Here is a 12,111-nt window from a genome sequence, read left to right as displayed (position 1 = left end):
TCCTTTAGTGGGTTTTACATGCGGTTGCCACCTCAGGCCACAACGATTTTATTTTATGGATGACATCCTCTGGAGACCCCAAAACTATTGCGCGCGGGCAAAAAAATTCCCTGCCTGTTGTTGACCATGGCGCCCCTATCAGTATGAGTTCATGTAGATTGTTAACATTGCGTGCTCATTGCTTTTTTGTTTGCCTGTTAATAAGTGAGACTTTTGTTAATTAGTAAATTGGTTAGATGCCCCAGAAGGTTTGATTTCCAACATGGGGGGCCTTTTTTGCAGGAATGTTAAACTGGACAAAGTCAGAATACTGGACACGGAATAGGACTACTTTGTAAGAGGAGGCCGTACGGGAGGCCGTGTATATCAGGGCACTAAAAGCCATCACTGAAAGAGACGGTGGCCGTTATAAACTTCCTGGCACGTTTGACCAATCGCTGACGACACGTATCCAGATCACGTGTTAATAAGATAATGTGTTCATAACTGTTGCGAGTATACGTTTACGTTCTGAAGTGATTGGTCATTAGTATTGATCCTGAAGAAGTACATGATTGTATTGATTATTGAAGTATTGATCCTCAAATTCAAAAGCAATCATCTCTTTGCAGGATTACCTATGAAAAGGTCACATACATGAAACTTCCCCAACTTTCATGGGAAACCCTGTTGCTTCTTTTCTATTTTTAGCCCCAGCTTCCTATACATGGTGCTAATGCCTTTACTCATTACAATCAGATGTAACAGCCTGACATCATTTTACAGGATCATCCTTGAATGTGACATAAGAAGACATGGAAAAAGTGAACGAGATGCCGAGAAGCCCGTCGTTTGTCGACATCGACAAAACCCGACGGCTGCGGGACCTGGTCCTGGACAGTATACAGAGTGGCAGAGATGTGACAGGAGCAGAGGTGTGCTACCTGGGCGCCATGACTGGGCACAGCCTGATGTTACCCCCTATCAGCATGTTTCCTCTGGACTTTCAAGAAGACTTGAATAAGCTGCTGATTGACCGCTTTATGCAGGTATGTAGTAAGACATTATGGTATGGGCTACAACATTTTTTCATTTGAATTTGTCACATTTTGTGTTTGTCAGTGTCTAAAGGAGTCATTAGTGTCACTGATATTTTAATAATAGTCACTGTAGTACTAACTTTTCTGTGCAAAATTAATGTGGACACAGACTGGGAGAGTTCTGGGTTTCTAGCCAGTGCAACTGGCAGAGATGGTGCAAAAATGGTGTCATATTAGTTTTGAAGTAATAGAAAAGTCCCCAGTACAAATCTTCAAATTTTGACACCTTCATAAACTAATATCATTCATGGTCCACTTCTTGCTCCTTCATCTTTGATACGGCCATAATTTTTTATGTTGACTTGTGCTTTCAGGTCGATATCACATTATCTAGTTTGGCAAAAAAGCAGTCAAGACAGTTAGATCCATATACATGTATTGAGAGAAACTATTATGTGCATCTATGCAGAAAACCTTGGAAGAAGCAAAAGTTCTGAATTGGTGCAGAGTTTCCAGACCCTTGACACCAGTGCCGACCACAGGTAAGTTTTTTGTTAGTCTTTCCACACTTGCAGAAATTAGAATGTGTTATGTGTACTGAGACTGTTTTGTTTTGTTCTTATGTTATTGTAACCAAGAATAGGGGCCATGTTCTCATTACTTACTTAGCTCCCAAAACTAGCTTCCTTGTTCTAGCAGAATGTTTCCCCATGTTTCCCCTTAGCACTCCTTTATTCTATGGAACAGGTAGCTGATTCTGTTCCCTATACAGTATACACCATCGCATAGTCTTTTTAGCAAACATGTTCTAGGAAGGTGCCCCATTGCTGTGTACGAAGTTTCCGTGCTTTACAAGCCTTTTAGTCCCTTTTTTTAGTCCACATTAATGCTAAGAATTCAAAATGGCAGACACTAGACTTATTTGCATACTTGCGACTGGCTACATGCGGCCTTTACCATTCTATAAGTATCGCCATACATTTTGACAAAAAAGGGACTCAAAAAGGTAGGTTTTAATAGGTGCCATTGTGCGACGGCCGATATTTTTGGATATAGTGGGCTTTTGCTAAAAAGACCATTGAAAATCGTCAACTTTGATTTATGTCACTTTGGGCCAATGGATTGACTTGAAACTCAGGATTAATACATGGGAGCACAACGTGGACATATTCTAAGCAAAAAATATGAGATTTGTTTAGCGCGGATTTCTCCAGAGTGGGCGTTTGTGGACATTCGCTAAAAAGATTGTCCCATACACCATGTACATCTTGTGTTCATGTAGTCACCTTTCCTACATGTATTTATCTTCCACAGACCCCACTTAAAAAAGATGGTTTACCAACATTACCGTCCATTTTAGCAACATTTCTAGTTCAATGATCCAAAGTTGAATGTTGCTTCTTTCGGCTTTAATGTCTATTTCATGTATTACCAGGTGATGGGAACTGCCTGCTGCATGCTGTGTGCCAGTACATGTGGGGGATCCACGACCGAGACCTGACCCTCCGCAGGCTGCTGAACCGTACCATGGTGGCTGACATGACGGAGGACATGAAGAGACGCTGGAATCGTAGCTGTAAATCTCACAACCAGCATGTGGACCTGGAGTATGCTTCATTGGTAAGGATTGGCATGGAAAAAGGAACACTTCTTTTACTTTACTTAAATCTGCACCACAGATGAGAAAAAAGGCTCAGCAAGATTCTGTATTCATTGCAGTTAACAATAGCAGAAAAATATAGACTTTTATTTCCTTCAACCTAAGCATAATTTTTTGAGGTTAACATATTATCTGACCATAACAAGCTCTAAACAGTATGGTATGTACTTTTGCTATGTTTCAGGAATGGAAGCATGAGTGGAACATTGTGGTTTCAATGACAGACCCAACACCAAACCCTCCTGAGGCCAATGACCTCCCCTACAAGTCCCTTGAAGAGTTCCACATCTTTGTTCTGGCCAATCTCCTTCGTCGACCAATCATCATCCTTGCAGAAGATGTCCTGCACAACTACGAGGGCCACACCTTCGCTCCGATCCACTTCAGCGGAATCTACCTTCCCTTACGTTGGAAGCCTGAAGAATGTGTGCGGTCTCCCATCATACTTGGGTACCTGCAGCAGCACTTCACACCCTTACTGAGCCAAGAGGAGGCCCCAGCACCGATAGGCCTGGCTACAGGGGAGTATGCTGTCCCTCTGGTCAAACATGACCTCACCATGCTGACAGTTCAGTTTCTGCTCGAGCATGAGGAGAACCAGGCTAAAGAGCTTCTACAGAAGTACCTGGATCTGATGGAGCTGCCGTATACAAGAAAGGAGTCCATCTCCATGGTTCTGGCAGCCAAGCTGAACCTAAATCCTCCTCCTGAGGAGCAAGATCTCATCAAAGACTTCTTCCACGCAATGGAGAAGACTTACAAGAAGCCAGAAGAAGTACAGGAAGGTGGAGAGGCAGACAAACTGGCTCAAAACAAGTTAGAACCACCAGCAGTCAACAAAGAGAAAGCTGAAGCTGGAAAAGAAGCAAAAATATGTGATGCTCCTGGCTGTGAAATGTATGGGACACCTGAGCAAAACGGACTTTGCGCAGCATGTTTCAGAGAGAGTAGAGTCTCCAAGAAGCCACCAGGACCAGCTGAAGCTGCAGTATTGCCAGCTGATGATGTTCCAAATTCTTCCATGTGGATGAGGGAGTGCAGGACCCCAGGGTGCCAGTACTTCTGCTCTATTGCCACTGGAGAATACTGTCACGAATGTTATGAGAAAATAAATGGTGATCAGCGTAGAAGGGAGGTGGAAGTAGGAAGAGCCACCAAGACTGCAAAAGAAGTGCAGCCACCTGCAGGAAATCCTAACAAGTGCATCACTGAGGGCTGCAACAATGACCGCAACTCTGACAATGAGAACCTCTGTGACGTCTGCTTCGTCTGCTTTGTTACAAAGTCAGGCCAGCCTCCATCTGTGCATCCACTCAAGCAAACTGAGCGTGCCTCGAGTCTGGGTATCATTCCAACTACTCCACAGCCACTGCACAGCATTGAGAACAGGACCAACAGTCAGAGTCTGGGCCATATTAGTGACTTCACTCCAGCAAAGTGCATCATCCCAGAGTGTCAGAGGACAGGCTATCCCAAAACCAATGACATGTGTAAGAGATGTTACATTGACCAACAATGTAGAGCTGCAGGTGCTGTTGCAGCAGCTATCCCAACTGTGACTACACCTGTCACAGCTGTAGCTGCAGCTGTCACAACTATGGCTGCAGTTTTGACACACATCAGTTCAACATTTACGTCTGCCAAGACATCTACACCTGGAGGATCCCCCACCTGCAAGACTGCAGGATGCGAGATGTTCGGGGCACCTGGCCAGGATGGGTACTGCTCTCAGTGCTACCTGATGGAGTTGGGAAAGAAATCTCGACCAAAACCAGCCACTAAAATTGCAGGCACCCAGCAAACTGTGGCCACAGCACCCCAACGACCAGCTGAAGAAGTTTACTCAACTGCACCCATCAATGATGTGACCAAAGCAAGGTATTTCAAGAAGTGCAAGACAACAGACTGTTTCAGGGTTGAGACATCCAATGGTCTTTGTCCTGAATGTTACACCAAGGAAAGTGGCAAAGGAAGATTTGCAGTCAAGACTTCAGCAGCAGGGCCAGAAGAACTAGTACTCACTGGTACTGGTGCAGAAGGAGGCTCCAACAACCAGATTTCAACCCAAAGTGAGACCAGGCCCCCTGGGTTTGAACAGTCTTCTTTTTCAACCGTTCTCCAAGGTCCCATTGGCCCACAAACTGGAGCAAGTGATTCTACAAAGTGCTTGATTGAAGGATGCCCAAACCTAAAGCTTGAGAACACCGGTGGCAGGTGTTACCGGTGCCTGAAAAAGGTGAAGATTCCGGCATCACCAAAACCACCAACACCACAACCAGCTGCAGCTCCCAGCAGCACTGCAGAGCCACCTCCTGCAGCTCCTACCAGCACAGCATCTGCTGCATTTGCAGGAGATCCTCAGCCTGTTCCCTCTCTTGTTGAAAGGAAGCAGTGTCCGGCACCTCATTGTGATGCTTACGGAGATGCCATGTACAACAACCTCTGCTCCAAGTGTTACCACACCCTCAAGGAGTACCACAGCAAGAAGCCTGCTGCCTCAGCAAATCCTCTACCCAATGGTCCTTATCACTCATCTGAGGAACTGCCAGCCAACACCATCATCACAGCAGGAGAACCACCAGCATCATTATCATCAGAGTCACCCACAACAGCTGATGATAATGATGACCCACCTCCAGCATATTATGATGTTGTGTCCTCACCACCATCGCTGCAACAGCAGCCTACTGAGGTGGCATCAGCTGGAACCTCCACAGTGATGAATGTCCACATGGACCTGCAGGTCTTGCAGGAGAAACAACAAGAACGTAGGGTCATCACTGCAAACCATTCCCCCATAAACAACCACGAGGAACAGAAAGAAAAGTCCCTTCCCATTCCAGTCACTAACAATTCCATCCACACTGGCAGGGCTGCTGAGAACAAGGAAGGCGACCGGATCATCTTGCATGAGAAAGTAGAAGAAGTTAATGCTGCCATATGTGTGGATGGTGCTCAACAGGTAGACATGCAAATGGAAGCTTTGTCAAATATGTCAGCTGAAGCATTTACTCCCACAGCTGGAAATGCACCTCACTTTGGAAGGGGTCCTTGCCCATCACCTAATCCAGCAGAAGAGATGCCGATAAACATGGAGCAAGAGAGCACAAAGTTACTGAGGCCAAGGGAACCAGAGAACCAGGCTCCACCTCCAAAGCGATGTGCATATGCCTATGCGTCAATTTCAAGTGATGATCTATACAGGTCATCTGCCTCCAACACAAATGTTACTTCAGAGGCCCTTTGCAGCAACAGCCCAGTAACATCTGACGTTCCAAGTTCCAAACCAAAGGAACTGGTAGCCTCGAGTGAAGAGGAGAGCAGCACACCTCACTCACTTGAAGCTCCCAGCAGCAACTCAGAGCCACTTGCTTCCAGCACTGCAGCTTCTGCTGCATCTATGGGAGATGCACAGCCCATTCTACTGGTTGTCAACCAGAATCAATGTCGAGCACCTCACTGTGATGCCATTGGTGATGCCAGGTTCAATGGTCTCTGCTCCAAGTGTTTCCACATCCTAAAGGAGTACCATAGCAAGAAGCCTGCTGCCTCAGCAAATCCTCTGCCCAATGGTCCTCATCACTCACCTGAGGAACTGCCAGCCAACACCATCATCACAGCAGGCCATGGGGCGTCAGTGGTCGTGACTCCTGGGAACGTCACCATGCCAACAGAGGAAGGAGGTACCGTGTCAGTTGCCAGGACAACAACACAACTCCCTGTACCAGACGAGCCACAGCCACCATGTGTGAATGCAGCCCAGGGATGTGAGATGTTTGGCACTAAAGAACAGATGGGATTCTGCTTCCGGTGCTTCTGTGAGCACACCAGCCAGCAGGCAGGGCAGCCTCCTGTCAATCATCCACCCCAAACACCTGTCAATCAACCACCTCAGCCAGCCAATCAGCACCAAGGGGAGACACCACTGTGGGTTTTGGCTGAAGTTGCAGGTCAGTCGATGATCTTTAATATGACAAACACTACTTGTCAAACTGGTACTTGAACTTAAGTACTATTCTAATTGAGTCAAGTTAGCGTTCCCAGCCTGTTTGCGCATTCCTTAAGAAGCGTAAACAGGTTGGGGGCGCGCCACGTGACCTCAATTACACCTGGACATACTCACCTGACACAGGGGTACTTATTACACTGAGAAATCTTGCATTTTGTCATTCGGAGCGGACGAGCCTCACCGCAGCGTAGGGGAAGCTTCGCTACCACGTTTCTCGTCTTCTTCACGTGCTCTTGACTTTGTTTTTAGACCAGGTCTTCCCAGCGCGACAGATGCTGATTTTGAGAGCCCAGTGTTGTAGTCAGGTTTGGGGGATGGTTTACTCTTACCAAGGAGATTTAATAGCTCTTTGCTCTTACTTATCGTCCTGGGGTTTGCAGACTACGGTTGGTCGGGTCGGAGAGCCCGAGTTTAGAGCCCAGGACGGGCAGTTTAACGTGGCAGCCTGGCGGCGGAGTTACTTGAACGTTTTGGCCGACTTAGAGCATTCTTCTTGGGGTTCACAGGTGAGACTTGATTAGGTTCCTTTAAATTTGTTGTTCCTATTAGTATTATTTTTTTGTGGAGCATGTCCACAGTGCTGCTTTTTCGATTTTGGATTCCGCTAGTATTGTTTAACGTTTTATTGTGGAGGGTAACCACTAGTAAATTGTTTTTTGTTTTGTGGAAGCTATCCACTAGAACTTGTTTTTTATTTCCGCGGAAGGATTCTGCTAGTATGTTCTCTCGTTTTATGTGGTGGGTAGCCACTAATAAATGATTTATTGTTTTGTGGAGGCTATCCTTTAATAATTTGTTTATCGTTTCCCCGGAAGGAGTCCGCTAATAATGTACTCTCGCCTTATGTGGTGGGTAACCACAAGTAAATGATTTATTGTTTTGTGGAGGCTTTCCACTAATAAATTGTCTTTCGTTTCCGCGGAAGGACTAGTCCGCTAGTAATGTTCTCTCGCCTTATGTGGTGGGTAACCACAAGTAAATGATTTATTGTTTTGTGGAGGCTTTCCACTAATAAATTGTCTTTCGTTTCCGCGGAAGGAGTCCGCTAGTAAAATTTCTCTCGCCTTATGTGGTGGGTAACCACAAGTAAATGATTTATTGTTTTGTGGAGGCTTTCCACTAATAAATTGTCTATCGTTTCCGCGGAAGGAGTCCGCTAATAATGTTCTATCGCTTTATGTGGTGGGTAACCACAAGTAAATGATTTATTGTTTTGTGGAGGCTTTCCACTAATAAATTGTCTATCGTTTCCGCGGAAGAAGTCTGCTAGTAATGTTCTCTCGCCTTATGTGGTGGGTAACCACAAGTAAATGTTTTATTGTTTTGTGGAGGCTTTCCACTAATAAATTGTCTATCGTTTCCGTGGAAGAAGTCTGATAGTAATAATGTTCTCTCGCCTTATGTGGTGGGCAACCACTAGCTGTGATCTCTAGTTTTTGGAGGGTATTATGTTCTTTATCCTCCGACGACCATGTGGTGGGTCATTAATTTTAGCAGTTACATTTTGGTGTGGTTTGCAGCTGCACGCTGTAATCCAACATGGCGCAGGTGGCGCATAATTTGATTCCTCTGACGACCACGTGGCGAATGATTAGTTTAAACAATGGCATTTTTGTGTGGTTTATAGTTGTGCGCTTTATTCCAATTTGGCAGGTGAGGTCTTAGGGAAAGCCTGTACTAATTGAACTGGTTTATGTGGAGGATAGTATATTTTATCGTTTTTGTGGTGGGTTTCCTATGGCACGTAAATGATTGGTTATGTAGAGGGAAATCCATTTGTCAATTTTATTCGTGTGTGTGGAGGATTTAGTGTTTTATCTTCTTTTGTGTGGAAGATATCCACTTGATTCATTTTGCCTGTTGTGGGGACAGTATACCCACGGTTGTTTTTAATTGTTTGATCTCTTTTGGGGTACGATATCCATGTTTTGCGGATGCAGACGTTTTATCGGTTGTGTGGAACGCATCTACTGTGAATAGGTTTATTTACCGATTGTTGCTAGTTTACGAGGCGGCTTATTTCTGTATGTTTTTCCATGGTTAGCATTGTTCAGAAGTTTTTAGACCTAGTAAGTAATGTTTATTAGTTCCTTTTTCGGGGGATGTTCGACGGCGGGCACCGGGGTTTCCTATTATTACCCTTCTACTTCGGTAGGCCCACCAACCGGGGGCTGGTGCTCGTCCTAGGGCTGACCCTGGGTTAATCTTTATTTTTAAAATTGCATGTTTCTAGTCTGCTTGCCGTGTATTTATTGTTTGGAATGTCGGCTATTGAGAGAGACGGTCATTTCTTAGTTTGCAATTTTCCTTTTTCGTTACAGTAAGAGTAAAAGTGAGTTGTTTTTGTTTGAGAATTGTCATCTCAGGGTCAGCCTTGGGACGAAATTAGTACTTGACTTAGCTAAAGGGTGTTTTTTCTAGGTTCGAGTAGAGGTTTGGGTTGGAAGAAGGGTTTGGATATAGGTTTGGGATAGGATAGAGGTTTTGCAAAGGATAGAGGTTTGGGATAAGTTTGAGGTTTGGGAAAGAATTGAGGTTTGGGGAAGGATAGAAGAATGGGAAAGGATGGAGGTATGGGGTATTAGAGGTTATCTATACTGGTGTGTGCCTTAGCATACCGCATTACGTACACGGAAGGGAGATTGCGGAGGACTTTTTTGCCCATACCTTACACTCTCTTCGGAGCACGCCCGGAGGTCAGGCAGGATATAGTACTATTCTAATTGAGTCAAGTTAGCGTTCCCAGCCTGTTTGCGCATTCCTTAAGAAGCGTAAACAGGTTGGGGGCGCGCCACGTGACCTCAATTACACCTGGACATACTCACCTGACACAGGGGTACTTATTACACTGAGAAATCTTGCATTTTGTCATTCGGAGCGGACGACCCCACCGTAGCTTAGGGGAAGCAAGCAGATGAGCGTGGCTAGATGCGTGTGGTTGGTGTCATCAAGGAAGGGGGGGGGGGGTCAAGGAAAGTTGCTGTTCCAGAACGCCCACCCCCCCACCCTGATTTTTTGTATGTTTCGTTATCCCGCCGTTTACGACCATCCGGGCGTTTTGCTCCGGACTTTTTTGCCCATACCTTACACTCTCTTCGGAGCACGCCCGGAGGTCAGGCAGGATATAGTACTATGATGATGTTGTTCCTTTGTAGCTTTGATCACAAACAGCTGTACATATTTGGAAGCTCATTTGAGCTTACCAATTGAAAGCAGATTATGATGGTGCAAATGGACTTCCTATCCCCCATGTTCTTTAAATTTTTAAGCAAATTTGGTATAGTGTGAACCATATATGGAGCACAGAGGAAATTTGAGAATTGAGAATATTCTCATCAATACTATTTTTTTATGTATTTTGTTGATGACAGTGTGAGATCTGGTCAAAGTTGAGTTTATGTATTGTTTACACAAGAACCTAAAAAATAAACCATGTCTATGTCATTTCCAGGTGCTTCACACTATGCTGCCCGACTTCCACGACAACGGTGTATCGCTCCAGGATGTGACATGCACGGTGAGCTTGAGAACCTCAACATGTGCTTCAAGTGTTACATGCGCCACATCGCCGAAGTCCACCGTGCTAAGGACATCGAGGCACACAGGGCAAAAAAATTGTCAGAGGTAGGTCATGTTGGTCCACACCCTTGAAGTGTATTCTAGCCCCAAAAGCTGCCATGGCTTTTTTTAGGATACTAATTATTATGACAAGGGTGATGATGAAGGTGATGAGAAGAACATTTCCACATCTTGATAATATAGAAGAAAAGAAAGGATGTCATTATGTGGCATCCTCATATCATGATATATGACTGAATAATCTAATAGTAGATTGATCTCTGTCAATTAGCCACAATGATTTGATTATATGGATGACATCCTCTTGGCACCCGAAACTGATGTGAGCATGTAAATAAAAAAAAAGTTGCCTTTATTATGGAGTCTAAGTGGTCAGCTCGATTGAACAAATTACTGAACATACAGAATATGGTTTAGCCTTAGCAATAAATTCTGTATTTTTGTTCTTTCATATGTTCTTTAGCTCAGAGCTTGAAAGGAATTTGTCAGAATACTTGTACTAATGCATATACTTGCACCAAAACAATTTTTGTGTGCACAATACAACCTCAATGTCAAAGTGATTTAAATCTGTAACACAAGGGCGAGGATCCCTTACAGTACACAAATCTTCACTTGCACCAAATGAGTTAAAATCTTCAGTACATTTGACTATAGGAAAAGAAGCATTCTAAACATCAATGTTGAAATATTTTTGCAATATGCAGCATGCATTTGCTCTTTTTTGTAGCTTTTGTATATGAGTTATGTCAATTACAGTAAGGTTGCAAACTTTTTTTTTCTTTGGAAATGGACATGCATAGATGTCATCCATATACTCAAGCCAGTGTGGCCTAAATATACAACATATGTTCCCTAATTTCCGATACTTGAATACCACGGAAAAATTCATATTTCTCATGCAATTAGATAAACCATACATTATTGATTTCATCTGTCCTTATATTTATAACTGTTTTAAGAAGCGAGAAGAAGTTGAACTTGTACATACTAGAATGTATTAGCATATGTAGAGGTGATAAGATACCTTTTTCTTATATCAAAATTGTACCTTATCACTAGTGCTACGGCCTGTACTTAGCTTGTTTGAGCACAAATGTACAATAAAGGTCATTCATTCATTCATTCATTGTTTGAACTACATGGAAAAGATTTGATTTTGTGTTTCTGTAGCCTTGTTATAGGCCAGGACAGCTGTGCAGAGGGCCAGGCTGCCAAAACGAGGCTACTGATGAACTGGGGTTCTGTCCTGTGTGTTTCTATGACAGCCTTGCCTCAGGAGGTGAGACAATTTTTTTTTTCAATTTGATTTGCACAGTCATGTTCAAGTTGTTTCTTGAAATACTCAATGTCAGTCTGCGTAGGAGTTGCATATTCTAACGTTTATATTTGTTTACTTTTAACGATTTCAGGACTGGGAAGCTTTTTCGAGCAGTCAACACACCCGAAAGGTGCAACAGGGCACACTGAAGCAACTTCCAGACCATACAGCTTGATGAACAGAGGAGCAAGGAGCCAGCTTCCCACATCCCCCAAGCTGGGAATGGCAAGTTTCCCCTCCCCTGGCAGTTCACATCATGGAAATCACATGATTTGTACTGGGCCTGTCTTCGTTTTTAATGGCAACCTCCCATCTGACTCAAAGTCTCTTCAGGGCGTGTTCTCATCCCTCCCAACAGGTAAAGACAGGCCCCTGGGTTGTAAGAAGCCAGGATGCACTAACTATGGCAATGAGAAATGCTATGGTTACTGCAATGCCTGCTATGATGGAAAGGTAGCCAAGGGTCAGTAAGATCATAATGGTGGAATTTTGCCACTCCTACAAAATGTACTTGCTTCATGGC

The 12,111-nt window shown here is 44.2% G+C and overlaps 1 protein-coding gene across 1 annotated transcript; it reads left to right on the top strand.

Moving 5' to 3' along the window:
* The first annotated feature begins 770 nt into the window (after positions 1-770).
* Positions 771-10,742, top strand: LOC118422293. Its single transcript, XM_035829812.1, has 6 exons — positions 771-1,028; positions 1,489-1,561; positions 2,455-2,639; positions 2,864-6,629; positions 10,140-10,312; positions 10,731-10,742. Exons 1-6 carry the CDS (start codon positions 795-797, stop codon positions 10,740-10,742), a joined length of 4,443 nt encoding a protein of 1,480 aa, XP_035685705.1. The 5' UTR covers positions 771-794.
* Positions 10,743-12,111: the final 1,369 nt, after the last annotated feature.

The sequence above is a fragment of the Branchiostoma floridae genome, chromosome 9, assembly GCF_000003815.2.
Source record: "Branchiostoma floridae strain S238N-H82 chromosome 9, Bfl_VNyyK, whole genome shotgun sequence".
Lineage (NCBI taxonomy): Eukaryota > Metazoa > Chordata > Leptocardii > Amphioxiformes > Branchiostomatidae > Branchiostoma > Branchiostoma floridae.
The sequence above is the reverse complement of the archived record's forward strand: the minus strand, read 5'-3'. Positions and strand labels throughout refer to the sequence as shown.

Coding starts and splice junctions, on each gene's coding strand:
- LOC118422293 (XM_035829812.1), top strand. CDS start 795: ATGGAAAAAGTGAACGAGATGCCGAGAAGCCCGTCGTTTGTCGACATC. Junction 1,562..2,454: donor GACACCAGTGCCGACCACAG/GTAAGTTTTTTG, acceptor ATGTATTACCAG/GTGATGGGAACTGCCTGCTG. Junction 2,640..2,863: donor ACCTGGAGTATGCTTCATTG/GTAAGGATTGGC, acceptor GCTATGTTTCAG/GAATGGAAGCATGAGTGGAA.